The sequence below is a fragment of the Camelina sativa genome, chromosome 12 (assembly GCF_000633955.1).
Source record: "Camelina sativa cultivar DH55 chromosome 12, Cs, whole genome shotgun sequence".
Classification (NCBI taxonomy): domain Eukaryota; kingdom Viridiplantae; phylum Streptophyta; class Magnoliopsida; order Brassicales; family Brassicaceae; genus Camelina; species Camelina sativa.
Window position 1 is genome coordinate 2,287,551 of NC_025696.1, and position 15,585 is coordinate 2,303,135.

Here is a 15,585-nt window from a genome sequence, read left to right on the forward strand (position 1 = left end):
GATTGATAAGTCCAACTCCGTGCCTCGTGAGTCGTGTAGAAGAGGATAACTTGCTGACTCGGATAAGATAAGACGACCGAAAGGCCCAATCTTAAGGGGCTTATTTATGGTAACTAATAGATAATATTTGGGCCTCTCTTAGGCCCACTATTGAAACAAGTGAGTGGCTGAGATAGTGGAAAAAGCTGAGGGGAAGAAGTTAACAATGGTGGAATAGAGCGCTTGTTTGACGACGACGATGATGGCGAGGTTTGTCTCCGTATCGTCTTGCCAGTTTCGTTTTGGCTTCTTTGAGTTTCCTCCTCCGTCATTAACTCCTTATCCGAGACGGTTTGAGGTAAGTTTTAGTATTGTCTTTCTTCTGTGATGGTTGAATGAATAAAGTGATCGGTCAGTTGAAGTCAGATGTTCTTAATTAGGTCTCTAGCCGGAGATTTCCGGCGATTCCGATCAAATGTTCTTCATCTGAGCCGGAGAATGGTGAGGATTCGGCGCCGTCGCTGTCTTCTCCCTCCTCATCGAGTGAAGTATCCACGACTACCAGTTCGACATACAACTGGTACACCGTACTTGGCGGTATTGGGATGTTAGATACAGCGTATTTGACTTACCTTAAGGTCACTGGCTCTGATGCGTTTTGCCCTATTGGTGGTGGCACTTGTGGAGATGTCCTGAACAGCGATTACGCTGCTGTTTTCGGTATTTCCCTAACGCTTTTTTGACTGCAGCGTTTGATTTACGTAGTTATGGTTTGGAATTTGCAATTGACTTTTGAGATTGTATGAATTTATGCAGTCCTGAATCTATAGTTTCAGTAATTGACTAAACTGTTTGCAGATTAGTTTTAAATTTGTATTTATGGAGACCTCTCTTGATTAATTGGCTAATTTTTAGGTTCTGGTGAAGTTTTTTCCACTCATATAGTAGGCATGATCAAACACTCGCATGTGATTATCTTTGTGAATCTGTGCTAAAGGCTATATATATGGCTTCAGAACTTTAGCATACATAGAACTGTTGAAGTTGAATAGTATACTTCACTCCACTTGTGTAGTATGTAGTGATTTGTTTTTCTTCTTTGTCCTATGCTCCGGCATTGTTGACCCTTATTGTCTTGGAAGTATGATGTGTTTGAAAGCTGAACTCAGTGACAATCATTTTACATTTTGCCAGGTGTTCCTCTCCCAGTGATTGGATTTGTTATGTATGGCTTAGTAACCGCTCTAAGTGCAGAGCTTGCGGAAGATAATCTACCGTTTGGAATTAGTAAGACCAATGGGCGTTTTGCGTTATTTGGGACAACGACTGCAATGGCATCTGCTAGTGCATATTTTCTGTATATCCTTAGTACAAAACTCTCAGGATCTTCATGCCTGTATTGTCTAGTGTCTGCTTTCATATCATTCAGTCTATTTTTCCTCTCTTTAAAGGTATCCTTTTATTTCTGTTTCTTTAGAGATTTATTGTATTTTAACTCAAAATAACTTCTAAAGGTTGGATTATGTTTATGTGCTCCATGCATGTGGTAGGATGTGAAGTTGCAGGAGATAAAGCAAGTTGTAGGATTACAAATATGCTTGGCAATCATAGTAGTTGCCTCCTTGACTGCTTCGTACAGTACTGCTCAACCAATCCCGTCACGGTAATCTAAGTTCATAGTTTTCTATCGGAAATCTGATGGCAACTTTAGACCTTTGTAACAAGTTGTGAAGAAATTGTTTTGCAAAGATGAATGGGTCTTATCAGGTGATATCTTTTAACGTGGATAGTTTTTTTGTTTCACTGCTTCCAGTTCTGGTGACATTGAACTGCCATATTTTAGAACAGAGATCACTTCATCGTCGAGCCCTTATGCTATTGCCTTAGCAAAACATCTAAACTCCATTGGAGCCAGAATGTATGGGGCATTCTGGTGTTCTCACTGCTTAGAGCAAAAAGAGGTAGTTCTTATAATCGGTTTGCAAGGAATCAGTTACATGCATTTATATAATTATGTTCATGTAACTTATATATCCATTTATAGATGTTTGGAAGAGAAGCGGCAAAACAACTGAATTATGTGGAATGTTTTCCGGATGGATATAAGAAAGGAACAAAGATACTCAAGGCATGTGCAGATGCAGGGATCGAAGGATTTCCAACGTGGATAATAAATGATCAGGTGAGTAGATCCTCTGAATCCTTAGTACATTTCATCGTATGACATTTCTATATTACCACTTTTATTCTTTAGGTCTTAAGCGGAGAAATAGAACTCGCTCAACTAGCAGAGATGTCTGGATTCAGCCTTGATCAGGCAAATGAGGCCAATCAACTACAGTAAATGTTGTATTGTAGAAGAAAAGAATTAGGTGAATTCGTGATTGTTCTTTGCTTGATTGATCATGATAGCTATAGGGTGGTTCTATGCAAATGCAAGTGAATGAAATTCATTGTTATTGCCATAGGAGGTTAAGGCTTCATGACATATCTCTTACCCTTCACTATTTGACCATATAAAGATGATATAGGTTCCAAACATTGCTAGGTTTCTTCTACTCATATTTGAGAATCTGCAGTCATCTGGTAGTGATATTTCTTATGTGTATCTTAAAACCGAGAAGTGTGGTTTTATGTAAGAGTATATGATGTACGCGTAGATGATTGTATATAATATGGGATACTTAATTGAAGAATTAGTCCCAAGATTTCCTTCTGAATAGTTTCCTTGCATGTGCCTCCTTGTTTTTTTTTCTTTTTTTTGGAATATTGTAATGATCCACAAATTTCGGCGTTATTATCCGTTTGATATGCAACTAGATTAAAGTTTTATTTTTTCGAAGATTCCATAGGATAGATAATATCATCGAGATATTTATTATTTATTAGTGTAAGGTAAGGAGATAAGCAATGATTTGATTTAGGGTTGCTCAATATATCAGTAATCTCAGATGAGCCTTATCCAATAACATGATGAATCATGTGAGGACTGATGAGACGTAACGCTTAAGAGCGCGCGCGGGAAAAGAGTAAAATAAAAAAAGCAGTAGCCGTTAGATGATGCAGGGGAAAAAAAACGAAGGGACCAGATTAGTTTCGGTTAACGAAGAAAGATCAAAAAGAGAGGGCACAAATGATAATAACCGTGAAGTATAGGACCCACAAAGAGGTGCGATAGATGATGATGATGATAAAAAAGGAAGATGCTATAGAATATTCGAAAAATCCCCGTCGTTTCTCACATTACCCTCCAATTTAATTCACTATTTCTTTTAATATTTTTTCTTCCCCCTTTTTAAAACTGATCATCACCTTCTTCTTCACTCGCCTCATTTGTTGTTCATCTTTCTTTACTGTGATTTTTACCGACGAAACAAGATACAGAGAGAGAGAGAAGCGATATGAGTAGTTCTCAGATTTCAGAGATCGAACAAGAGCAGCTGATCGAAAAGCTTGAGATCTTTAAGATCCATGGCAGAGACAAACATGGCCGTAAGATCCTTCGTATCATCGGAAAATTCTTTCCAGGTACTCAACTCATAACAAATCAGTTCTGTTTCTTTTTTTTTTCTCTATTTGAAATCTTCTAATTCGAGTTTTTTCTTTGCTTGTCAAATCAGCACGATTTCTATCACTAGATGTGTTAAAGAAGTATCTAGAGGAGAAGATCTTTCCTCGATTAGGAAGAAAACCATTCGCCGTGCTTTACGTTCACACCGGAGTACAGAGGAGCGAGAATTTCCCAGGAATCTCAGCTCTTAGAGCGATCTACGACGCGATTCCAGTTAACGTCAGAGACAATCTCCAAGAGGTTTACTTCCTTCATCCTGGTCTTCAATCACGTCTCTTCCTCGCTACTTGTGGCCGATTCCTATTCTCCGGCGGGTGAGTAATAATAATATAATCTAACCGCCGCGTTTTTTTTAAATTAATTTTCTGGTCAACGACTTTTTTTTGTTATTGGACTCGTTTTGATTAATTGGTGTGGTGATTAGGTTGTACGGGAAGCTGAGGTACATAAGCAGAGTTGATTATCTATGGGAACATGTGAGGAGGAACGAGATTGAGATGCCGGAGTTTGTTTACGATCACGATGATGATTTAGAGTACCGTCCGATGATGGATTACGGTCAAGAGAGTGATCACGCTAGGGTTTTCGCTGGAGCCGCCGTTGATTCATCAGTCTCTAGTTTCTCCATGCGGTGTATCTCATAGGCTTTTGGAAAAAAAATATCCACTAGATCTCGGATCGTATCTTATAAATATAATAATATACGATTGAAGGAAATTTTCCAAAAAAAAAAATATATAGTTGTGCTTTTTTTGAAATTAGTGAGCGTTTTTTACGGAAAAACAAAAGAAAGCAGTTGGCGTTTTGGATAGGGGAAGCAGTGGAGAATCTTTAGATTTTTCTTTGTCTTAATTAAGTTCTTTTTAAATCTTAAATTTGTAGATCTTTTTTCTTTAATGTGGTAGTTGTCACTTGTGAGTTATTTATATGTGCTAATTGTATATTGGGATGTCATATGCGTGTGTAATACGTCGTCCTTCTGTTAAATGATAAAAGAAAAATAGCCAATTTATTTACACAGCAAATGTCAAGTTTTAATCATGTGAATGAAATACTTGTCACAAATCGGGTAGAACACTAATTATTGTATATGTTACGACTTTAAGAGACATTGCGACCGATGCTAAAAGCTAAACTACAAAAAGAAAAATGAAAAACCGTTGTTGGCTAGTGAACTGATATCCTGAGGGTTTTTAGCTACTACTTTTTTTTATTGAAGCTTCATTATCTTTGCCGGTTTCTTGTCATCAAAACCTTCAGAAGATTTATCTGCCGATGTGTTTAGCTTCATTTTTCTCCTGTTGACGAACTCTGAGAATGACGGAACATGTGGAAGCTTAATAGGCGAACGGCTCGGACTCACCACTAGCTTTTGTGTCGTTTCATCAACATGTGACTCGGTAGTGTTAATCTTGCCATCATCTTCTTCCTCTATGTTCTCAGAATGTTCTACCAGTAACGGCTCTTTTATTGGTTCTTCTTCTCCACCTGAACTGACCACTGAGCTAAGTCGGGTCATTAGGTCGTCTCTGTTTGCAGTTCCTAACCATCTAACAGTACTAGCTATCTGCGAGTAGTAAAACGATTTCCCTGCTTTGCTATATTTTCTATAGCACTCGTTTTCAAGAAACTCGCTTGCTTTTTGGGAATCAATCCTGCAAAATTAATTTCGAGGTTCCAATTAATGAGAAAAGAGACCGACTCATTAAGCTTCTGAAACTAAAAACACTTGAGAAGATAGAGATTTTTACTCCTTAACACTGGCGAGCTGCTGAAGTACTCGTGTCAACTCATCCAAGAGTCTCTGCTTGCTGGATTCCCTTAGTACTTCAGATATTGCGTTCTTCTCCGACTTTTTGACCTGCAAACGGTTCCAATAGGCTTTGCTAAGTTAAACTGAAAGAATGATCTCAACTTCTGTTTCTAAAGAAGATAAAGTGAAATTGTTACCAAACCTGTTTGTTCCTTTCGTAGTACTTTTCCTCAGCTTGCTCTAGTAAAACCAGTTTCTCGTCTAGCCCCAATTTTTTTGATAGTTTAGGTTCTGCTAGGCTTTTGGCAGCCTCATTGGCATCTGGATGTAAGTGAATCAACATGTGAGTTAGACATTTAAAAGCTACAAGAAGTTTTTAATCGAAAAGATTGGATATGCATGCGCTTATATATCAAGCAAGTGAGTTACCATCTGAATCTGAAATTTCCTCATCGGAATTGCTTCCATCTTCATTACGATTCCAAAACTCAGAGTACTGTCCCTCATTGGTCATTTCGTTCGAGCTTGCAAAAGAAAGGGTACAGAGTTCAGTTAAAGAGTTTGTATACCTTGCGACGCATATTTAGATGCGGTTAAAGGCAAAACCTGGTGATGAAAATTCGAGAAGAATTTTGTCTTCGTGAGGCAGTAGTCATGAGCTCCTCCAAGGAATGAGCAACTTGATTTGGATGCTTGCATGCATCACACGTTTTTTTGCATTTCTGCGCAGGAAACTGCTTGGAACAAGAAAATTAGCAGCTTACCTTAATAGAGCGTTAAGAAATTTGACTGAATCAGTAAAATACAAGTCACACCTCTTCACCAAAGCTCTCTAGAATCTTTTTTCTTCGGCATCCAGAACCTTCGCAGTATTTCACAATCTAAATACATGCAGCATGAATAAGAATAAGTTTCAACTACTATACACAGAAGCTGAAAGAACCAAGAAATCATTAACCTGTTCAAAGTCAGATGTAGGCTTCTTAGAGGATTGGGATTTTTTATTCTCCGAATTCCGCAGCAGAAATTCCTAGCAAAGATTGGTAAAGTAAGTTAAAAAAAACTCACAAAAAAAGAGTCATAGAATGAAAATTTTGAAGCCAAAAATTGTCATAAGCAGATCAATATTACCATTTTCTTTCTGTCATCTACACCATAATATAGTACACTTCTTGAGGGTAATTGATCCCGACCTGCTCTACCAGACTCTTGATAGAAAGATTCCATTGATTTTGGAATGTTTAAATGACAAACCATTCTGACGTCCTTCTTATCTATACCCTAGAAAGTCAGTAGTCTGATCATGCTACAGTACATAAGAAGTAAAAAATGAGAGATGCAACATGAGAAAGAATCTTCGTTTACCATTCTGAAGAAAAACCAGTAGAGCGTTTACCATGCGCCCCAAGAGCTCCCAAACATAATAAGACGCAAATAAGATGATCACAATAAACCCAGGACTCAAATGCAAGGTAGTTCACAGGAGTAAATCATACCCGAAAGCCACTGTGGCAACAATAACTTGCTTCTTTGAGGACAGCCAGTCATCTAAAACAGCACTCCTCAGTTTGCTATTGAGTCCTGCATGATAGGCTGCAAACATATAGATAAGAAAATGTCAGCGCTTGTGGCTCAATATTGAAGCAGATAAAGGTAGATGAGACGGTTTTTTACCAGCAGAAGAGATCCCAATACTGGTGAGATGAACAGACAAGTCATCACAAGTCGTACGCTCAAGGCAATAGATAATTGCACAAATACTTCCACAAGACTTGAGCAAGTTGCCCAGATCAGTATATGCATTATCTATAAGATCTTTATACCGAACTGCACCAACAAAAATTTGTTTAGATGATAGGAAAACGTTACTTGAAAATCCATTGTATATAGTAATTAAAGATTCTCAAACAGAACAACATTGGGAATACCTCATAATAACAATTTACAGAGAGAAATATCATACACAAATTAATAGGTCAAAGGGAAACCTTCATAGAAGATATTTGGGCGATTGAAAGAAGACTTGAGGACCAAAGGATCCCGCAAACTCAAGGAGTCGATAACATCCTTTTGTACCCTACAAATAAAAAATTGCTGTTGAGAACAGATCTACAATCTACACACATGTTCTTATTATAATGCACTGGAAAAGAAAATCACTTAGGAGCAGCAGTAGCAGTAAGAGCCAACACGGGAACATCTGCCAAAGAATCTCTTAAGGTTGAAAGTTGACGATAACTAGGTCTGTAATATGACAACACAAGTTAGACTATAGTAAGAGGCCACAGATAAGAATGCTTACACAATCACCAAATAATAAACCTGAAGTCGTGGCCCCATGATGAGATGCAATGTGCCTGACATATACATAAACACTCGAGAAAATTAAAACGGACATTCAAGTTCAACACGTTACGCCCTCCTGCTTAGCAGCTCTTGTTTAGGCATTTCAAGGTCCTTACCTCGTCTATAGCTATAAGATTTAGTAAACCCCTAGAATGGAGTTTTCTCAGCTTCAACATAAATCCTTTCGTCGCAATCAATTCTGGAGTAACATAGAGCAATCTTACTGATGGTTTTCCAGAATCAAGGTCTTCATGTATCTAAAAACCAAATTCAAGAATCACATCCAAGAATAAACAAAGCTTAGAATTAAGTTATAGATATATATATACACACAGACGAAGAAACACACAATAGTCAAATCACCTTGTTCCTAACATGTGCAGCTTGGGTGGAAGAGAGATACTCAGCAGCAATACCCTTCTCCTTGAGCGCCATTACTTGATTTTCCTTTTAGCAAAAGAGAAAAAAAGAATGGTCCTTCAAAATCCATTAACAAGAAAGCTGTAAAGGAGATAGAACACCAAAATAAGAAAGGAACAATGCCACTTACCATCAAAGCTGAGAAGGTAAACACAAGAGAAACAAAACACATAGTTAGAGACACCAATCAAAACACACAGATTCTCCAATCCATGAATCATGAAATTAAAATTACCAATCAAAGGAGAGACAACAAGGACGATTCCAGGTTTAGCTAGTGCAGGTATCTGATAACAAATCGATTTCCCTCCTCCCGTCGGCATCAAACAAAAACAATCTCTTCCTGATTATGATCAATGACAATTACAGTAGCGAAATAATTTCAAAATTCAAACGAATCGTTCAAGAGTAAAAGCGAAAAAAAATCATGTATAACACATACCAGATACAACAGCTTGAATAGCCTCCAATTGCTTCCCTCTGAAATCCGCATGACCAAAATGCCATCTCAAAAGCTTCACCAATGCTTCTTTCCCGGCTACATTCTTATCGGAGCGCTGTACATTCTGTACCGGCAACGGCGATTTCTTCATATCTATGTTTCAACTCTTCAACCGCCTCGTTAAAAACTAACAAATATCTGGAGACGATTGTTCGAGTGCTTGTGATGGTTTCATTCGTCGATTCTGGGAAAAAAATTCGAAGAATCTGTCGACGCTTCCTCGAGACGCTGCGGAAAGTGACGAAGGGGGGATTGATAAAATATGAAACGACGCCGTTTTCGAACCGGGTACCTGAATTGGACGATAACCAAACCAAACCAAATAATCTCAACTTTACCATAATTTAGTTGCCCGGTCAGCAATAAACGGAATTAATCCCTCCCCCAAACCATTGTTTGTTGTGCAATCGTGATTCCGGTTTTACTCAATGGCAATGTGTTTGGAGAATAATGGCGTATCATATAGTCTAGTCTGTACCAGTATAGTCACAATCCAAATTCAAATATGATATAGTATAATGTTGAGATTTTATTCCATCTAAACAACTACAAGTGGTCTACAACCTATTCTTCTGATTACGAAAATAATTTACCCAATACCACCACATTAACATGACAGACTAAAGTAAACTCGAGGAAGAGGCGGAGAAAGCAGATGTGGCGTCGGAAAGGACAAAAGGCGATTCCTCATAGTCCGATCGATAGCAAGACGGAGACTATGAGAGTTGCTAAAAGAAACAGAATTGTGCATGATGCACTTGTTACAACTTACATGCATGACACTTGTTACATCGTTTTGAACTGTTATAAACAAGGAGTCGAAACCTTCTGAGAAACATGAAGGATTCTCTAATCGGTGCACCCCAAAATATAAACACTAAAAATGGTCTCAAAGTCTGCAAATTCCGATTTATCCTTTGCAAATTTTCAATTTACTTAGAAAAGTTTAAGTAAACAAGCAAAATCAGACAATGTGAAAGGAAAATAGGTAACCAAAAAAAAAAAAGGTGACAAACAAAATCAGAATCTGAAAAACAATTTTTACTCTAATGGGCAAAGACGAAAGATTAAAAACTGATAAGTAAAAATATTCTCAAACAAAAGAAGGAATAAGCATCTCAAAACAACTCTGAGAAGAAGAATCAGCCATTTTAGTAATACTACCATCACCAAGCTTGAACACTTCAACGTCGTTAATTATCCCTACCTTGTCTATAAAATAGATGGAATTCTCCAAACATCCATAATACTCTCTAGCCAAGACAGAGAAACAACTATCCGTAGCCATCACAAGAGCTTTATCTCCCAAAGACTTAACCTCAACCCATTTAACATTTTCCACGTCCATCTTATAAACCTTAAAACCGGTGGTCCTTTCTACCTTAACTCTCTTTTCGGTAAATATCTTACAGAAACGATGAACAATGCATAGGTCTCCACAATACTCCACCAGCTTCCTCTCTTTGCAATAATCAACCTCGTAGTATTCCAGTGGAGTTGATGGACCGTATTGATATATGTTGAGCTCAGATAAACTAATCCACCAAATTGCACCTTTCCAGTCCAAGGCATAAAGATGACCTTTGTGAAGTAGTATATCCGAGAAATTTTCAACTTCTTCATCCACGATTCTTGCCCAAGGTTTATTAATTTCGCTACTATTGCACCACCAGATTTGCATGTTGCAATTAACTACGAAAACCAGATCCCTTACCAGAACAACTCTAGGAAACTTATATGATGTTACGCTATTCGAACCATGCTCGTAATATTGAACGTCATATGATTGATGAATCTCTGAAACCGTGAACTCCAAAAGGTCGAGGGTTTTGCCGGAAGGAGAGTTGATGGAGTTACGAGAGAGAGGAGAAAGGAGTTTCGATTTAGAGGAGACACCATAGATACCTTTGGTTTTGATAAGCCATCCTTTGTCCGGACGTGACGAGATAATCACACGACAGAGAGCTGCGGGAGAGAGTATACACCTTTTAGAATCGTAGGACGAAAGACGGCGTCTACGGTTGCGATTTATGTGGTTGGGAAAACGCTTTTTCTTCGTCACCACAGATGAACGCCATGTTTTGCAGATGCTACGGAATCGTACAAGCTCGACTTTGGAGAAGAGACCGTTGGCTATATAGTCAAGGAGGTCTCTGGGTAAATCAGACCACTCGATGACTTTACTCATCTCTGTTTGGTTTGCTGAAACCCTAGCATTATTTGAATTCATCTGAAAGATCTATGGAGAAAATCGAAGAGTAGATATGTTTGTATACATATATATACATATCCTAAATCTGACTTGTAAACAATATATTTTACTTTTTTTTGGTCAACAAAAATATATATTTTACTTTTTTATATGGAAGTTGTTTACTATTATATCCTATTTTCATTGAATGGGTTAATTAATTTCTTTTAAAAATTAATTTGATTCCCTATTACAATTAATTTTTCACTTTTTGACTTGACCAATATTAAAATTTTGGATATAATGACAAAAATAGGCCAATATTTTTGCTTCTTAAATAAAACTTTTTTTTTCCTACTATACAGACTACAATACCCTGTTTGGCCTATTTTTTATTAATAAATTATACATGACATTGAATAAAATAAAAGATATTTCTATTCATAAAGTTTGATGTAATGCATAAATGTATTAAACTATCATGATTTTATATCATACATCCAAGTCCAACCATGAAAAAGAAGAGTGCTATTTCAAAAACTTATTTCCTTATTATACAGAAAAAAAATTTGGGCTAATTTGTTATTTTACGTGTTTTTGATTTTGAACTTATAGTTAATCAAATTATTCCAATTAAAATTTATATGTCGCCAGCTAAACTGATACGGTGGACATCATGCAGGAGGAGTAACGGTTTGCAATAAGATTGATGACTTCTTCAGGTGAATCAGACCACTCACTTTAATCCATCTTTGAGTAATCGACGGGTTCTCTCTGTGTTATTATTACTTGTCAGAGAAACAACTTCAAAACAGAGAGCTTCTAAGATTGAAACTTGAAAATACATGCACAGTAAGTAGTTAGTTTATGCATTCCTAACGTAGAGAAAAATATAACACCGAATCTGATGGGATGTTTACCTAATTTAATTTACAAAGATTAATGAATTAATGTCAATAACTGTTTAGCATATATTTTGGATTTCAGAAAAGCCAATTTCCAGTTCAGAGTTTATGTAACGGTTTAACTATATTTTCTGACAAGATCACAACAAAACCGAACCGTTATTCAGTAAGTAGTAAAAAAAAAACGTATCTTCGTTCTTTTTCATACACAAAAAAATGAACACATAGCAGTAGTGGAAGCTTCCGGCTTCAGATCAACGGGCCTTTACTGTGTCTGATTGCTTCAAAACGTGCAGCCAACATATCATAGTCAGGTAGTTTTGGGTGAACATGGTGACCGCTTGAGTCCCGTCTGGACTCATCGGACTGAGGAGCCTGAGGCGGTGCTCGGTTTGGTGGGAGAGAAGAAACACGAGCCTGCGGTGTTTCTTCTGGCTCTGTCTCTTCCTCGTAGTAATCTGACTCATCAAACTTGATCTCAGAAGTTGCAGGAGGAGGAGGAGTAGGAAGTGATGGAGAGCTGTAGCTGTGTCTCCTCCTCATTGTTTCCTTTGCTTCTGCTTCGGTCTTTGTATAGTCTTCCTCATAGTCAGATTCATTAACACCCGGGTTGTTGTAGCTGTATCTTCTACCGATGCCTCTGTATTCTGCACTAGGTTTTGCGTAATAGGAACTTGTTTCGGAGTCTCGTGATTGTCTCCTCGAACCTGGATGATGCTGATGATGATCCTTCTGATTTGTTGAATGATCGGAAGATACAGAGAACTCCTTGGTGCTGTCTCTTCTGGCAGCTAATAAGGATGCTACTTGTGCTGCTGCAACTGCCTGTTTGGCTAATTCTGTAGCTGCTTCCGCTGCTGACTCAGTGTCATGATAATGCGTGTTGATGCTCGTGCTACTACTCGATCTGACAAGCAAAACAATAAGAAGACTTCATATTTTTCTGATCCCATATCAAGTCATCGACATTGTTAAACCAATAGCTGAAATGCATGCATACCTCAGAACTTCTTTGGTACGATCAATAGGCTCGTTGCTAGCTGCACGATTAACCGGTAAGCTTGAGGCGCTTACAAACTTGCGTGGCCCATCCTGTTAATACAAGAAGAACACAACTTTTAAGATGCTGCTTTTGAAAAACAAAGAGGGAGATTAAGAGAGACATACTATGTTTTCTTCCTCAGGTTTGAGAAGTTCTTCTTCTGTCTCTGTAGTGTCCCAATCAACTTGGAATTCCTTTGCAATTTCCTTCATGATTTTCAGTTTGTATTCTCCACCCGGATTTCTAACCGAAAGCTTATCAATCAACTACAAATGCAACAAGAGAGAAAATACAAAGTTCAAGATATATCATGTTGCATCTGAATATGAAACCAGAAACATGAATGAAGATGATTTAGTTACCATCCGGTTTACGCCGCAGCTAGGACGCAAATCAGTAGCAGCAGATACAAAATCTTTCCCATATTTCTTCTCAAATATGTCTCTCAGATCTCCAAGCTCAGGAATCTCAGAGCATCTAGGCGCAGCAAAAATCAAACTAGCTACACCTTCTTTAAGATCCACAGGACATTGCCTAAAAAAGAAAGCCAAACAACATATAAGAACCCAAAACTGAAGTCAAGTAAAGAGACAATTGAAAACTAATAATAGCTATGAACATACTTTTGCTTGGTGATGATAGTGAGTCGAGAAACAATAAGTTCACAGAAAAGCTCGATGAGTTCGTTAGCTGCCTGAATGTTCTGTTCCCTTATCACATGCTCAACCTGTCACAAAAGTAACATTCTCTCATCAAATTACATGGAATTGCTGAAAATTCTAAAAAAAAAGTGAAGCAGGAAAGTGAAATATACTCTGATTCGAGCAGTGGCATCTTGACCGGATTGAAGAAGAACAGCGATGTCACGCCTCATCTGCTTCACCACAACTTGTCTCTTGTTCCTCAGTAGCTTAATCCGAGCCACAGCCATCTTCGCCGCCGTTTTGCTTTTTTTTTCCCCAATCAAAATCCAACAAAAAAAACACAGACTTTTAATCTTAGAAAAGCCTAGATCTGTAATTTCTCAAACGCAGATCAAAATTCAAACTTTATTCCTATAAAAAGACACTAAGAATACCCAGATCGAATCTCGAGATAAGAAGTGTCACCACACTAAAAAGACCCTAACTTTTCAATTATTTCTTGAGCAGCGAACCAGATTGGAGGAAAATTACGAATCTAAGAAACATTAAATCGATAAAGATGATGAGTAGAGTACCATACCATTTAGAGGAGTTAAAGCCACGACGGAAGAGAGAAAGACTAAACTTCATGAGCTTCTTGGTCTGCGCAGAGGCTACTTCGGCCGCCGTCATTATCTTCTCACACACCGCGTCTCTGACACAGAAGAAAGAATAAGAAAATAGATGTTGAAGAAGGGACGCTAGTGTGAGTGTGTAAGTAACGGTCAGCTGAAATTAGTAAAGTAACGCTCTTTCTGGTCCCACAAGAACACACCGACTTAACTTAGCTGGACTCGGGAGAAATTGTGTGACCATGTCAAAATATAGCCGTTGTATCATAGACACGTTGCCAAACCCAACGAGCATCCTAAGCACCGTGGCTTGTTGATTGATGACATGTGTGATTCATTGATTCTAAAATGGGCTTGGGCTGTAATAGGCTGGATTTTAGTCATGGGCTTTTACTGAGTCAAACTTATCTTGTGTCTAGTCAAAAAAATTTTAAGTCAAACTTATTATCTACCATAATTAAGAGATTCTATTTTTATCTTTTTTTTTTTCTTGGTAACAAACTATTCATCATTTAAAAAAATATTTTTCTATTCTTATCTTGTTCATAAATATGGTTGATGCAGAATCTTTCAGATTTAATTTTACTAAATTAGCACATTTTCTCTATTCTATATAAACGTTATACATTATTTCAGATATTGTCATCTTCTTCACCAACTCTTTCTAGTTCTACAAATTTATCTAAAGAAAAAAAAAAAAAAACAGATTTACATGACCATGGGAAAATTTTCATCAAATGCTGCTTTCATCATCCTTTTAGTTTTTATTGGTAAATTCATTTTTTAAATATAATATCATATTAAAGAATTGTATTGTGTTACTAATATTTTATTATACACTTTTTTTGTATTGTAGTGATGATATTCATAACAGTTGAGATCGTCGAGGCGAAACGTGTCTTACTTGGTAGGTTTGAACGTTGTACGCCACCATGCAAAGAATTATGTTTTGGTACAGGCTGCAACTGCGTATGTGGATAATGTGATCCAGGTCTTAAAGTAAACGATGTACATTATAATAATTAAAAATAAAATATTGTTTGGTATGGTTGTCTACTTAAATTTTTATTTGAGAATTGTGTCAATAAAATTAAGAAAATTAAGTTTTTATTTGAGAATTGTGTGAATCAAACTAAAAAAAATACGTACCTTTAACCTCTGGATTTTATTTTCTTCCGTTCGAAAAAATGAAAGATTTATCTACTATTTTTTTTTTTAAAATGAAACAATAATATACTAATTGAACATGCAAAAGTCCTCATAGTAAATAGTTAATATATCCACAAAAAAATGGTGACATTTGTTTAATTAATTATTATTGCAACTATGCCATATGTAAATTGCTTTTTACGAAATAATACTAATAATCAGTAATTATCCTATTTTAAACATTAAAACTAGTGTTTCTGCATTCTTATATATTTCTTCACATTTCTCGTTTTAGGCAGTAAAATTACAGATATTTATAATATATCTAGTCCTTTTCTCATAATTATAATAAGTGCATAAACTTTATACAAGAGATGTTCGCACCTGAACGAGTTACAAACTTATACAACAAACACAGATCCTCTAAAACATGGACGAATGTCTAAACTCTCTCCAAAAAAAAAAAAAAAAA

At 36.9% G+C, this 15,585-nt stretch overlaps 5 protein-coding genes across 5 annotated transcripts; 2 read left to right on the forward strand and 3 right to left on the reverse strand.

The window, feature by feature from the left end:
* On the forward strand, nt 173–2,699 carry LOC104729618 (thiol-disulfide oxidoreductase LTO1). Its single transcript, XM_010448580.2, has 7 exons — nt 173–337; nt 420–699; nt 1,174–1,430; nt 1,530–1,642; nt 1,793–1,940; nt 2,024–2,161; nt 2,234–2,699. Exons 1-7 carry the CDS (start codon nt 239–241, stop codon nt 2,321–2,323), a joined length of 1,125 nt encoding a protein of 374 aa, XP_010446882.1. The 5' UTR covers nt 173–238; the 3' UTR covers nt 2,324–2,699.
* LOC104729619 (ganglioside-induced differentiation-associated protein 2-like) lies at nt 3,209–4,476 on the forward strand. Its single transcript, XM_010448581.2, has 3 exons — nt 3,209–3,507; nt 3,600–3,864; nt 3,975–4,476. The coding sequence occupies exons 1-3, from the start codon at nt 3,381–3,383 to the stop codon at nt 4,192–4,194; spliced, it is 612 nt and encodes a 203-aa protein (XP_010446883.1). The 5' UTR covers nt 3,209–3,380; the 3' UTR covers nt 4,195–4,476.
* LOC104729621 (ATP-dependent DNA helicase Q-like 3) lies at nt 4,545–8,807 on the reverse strand. Its single transcript, XM_010448582.2, has 19 exons — nt 8,512–8,807; nt 8,305–8,412; nt 8,200–8,207; nt 8,013–8,096; nt 7,766–7,906; nt 7,626–7,660; nt 7,464–7,547; nt 7,292–7,380; nt 6,978–7,130; nt 6,800–6,896; nt 6,669–6,672; nt 6,435–6,584; nt 6,262–6,333; nt 6,119–6,184; nt 5,910–6,037; nt 5,733–5,827; nt 5,506–5,624; nt 5,302–5,411; nt 4,545–5,205 (listed from the first exon to the last, which is right to left on the reverse strand). The coding sequence occupies exons 1-19, from the start codon at nt 8,660–8,662 to the stop codon at nt 4,761–4,763; spliced, it is 2,139 nt and encodes a 712-aa protein (XP_010446884.1). The 5' UTR covers nt 8,663–8,807; the 3' UTR covers nt 4,545–4,760.
* On the reverse strand, nt 9,656–10,795 carry LOC104729622 (F-box protein At4g35733-like). The gene has a single exon (XM_010448583.2). It carries the CDS (start codon nt 10,757–10,759, stop codon nt 9,665–9,667), a length of 1,095 nt encoding a protein of 364 aa, XP_010446885.1. The 5' UTR covers nt 10,760–10,795; the 3' UTR covers nt 9,656–9,664.
* LOC104729623 lies at nt 11,749–14,197 on the reverse strand. The gene is made up of 7 exons (XM_010448584.2): nt 13,934–14,197; nt 13,524–13,656; nt 13,333–13,436; nt 13,072–13,243; nt 12,835–12,975; nt 12,668–12,759; nt 11,749–12,574 (listed from the first exon to the last, which is right to left on the reverse strand). Exons 1-7 carry the CDS (start codon nt 14,023–14,025, stop codon nt 11,917–11,919), a joined length of 1,392 nt encoding a protein of 463 aa, XP_010446886.1. The 5' UTR covers nt 14,026–14,197; the 3' UTR covers nt 11,749–11,916.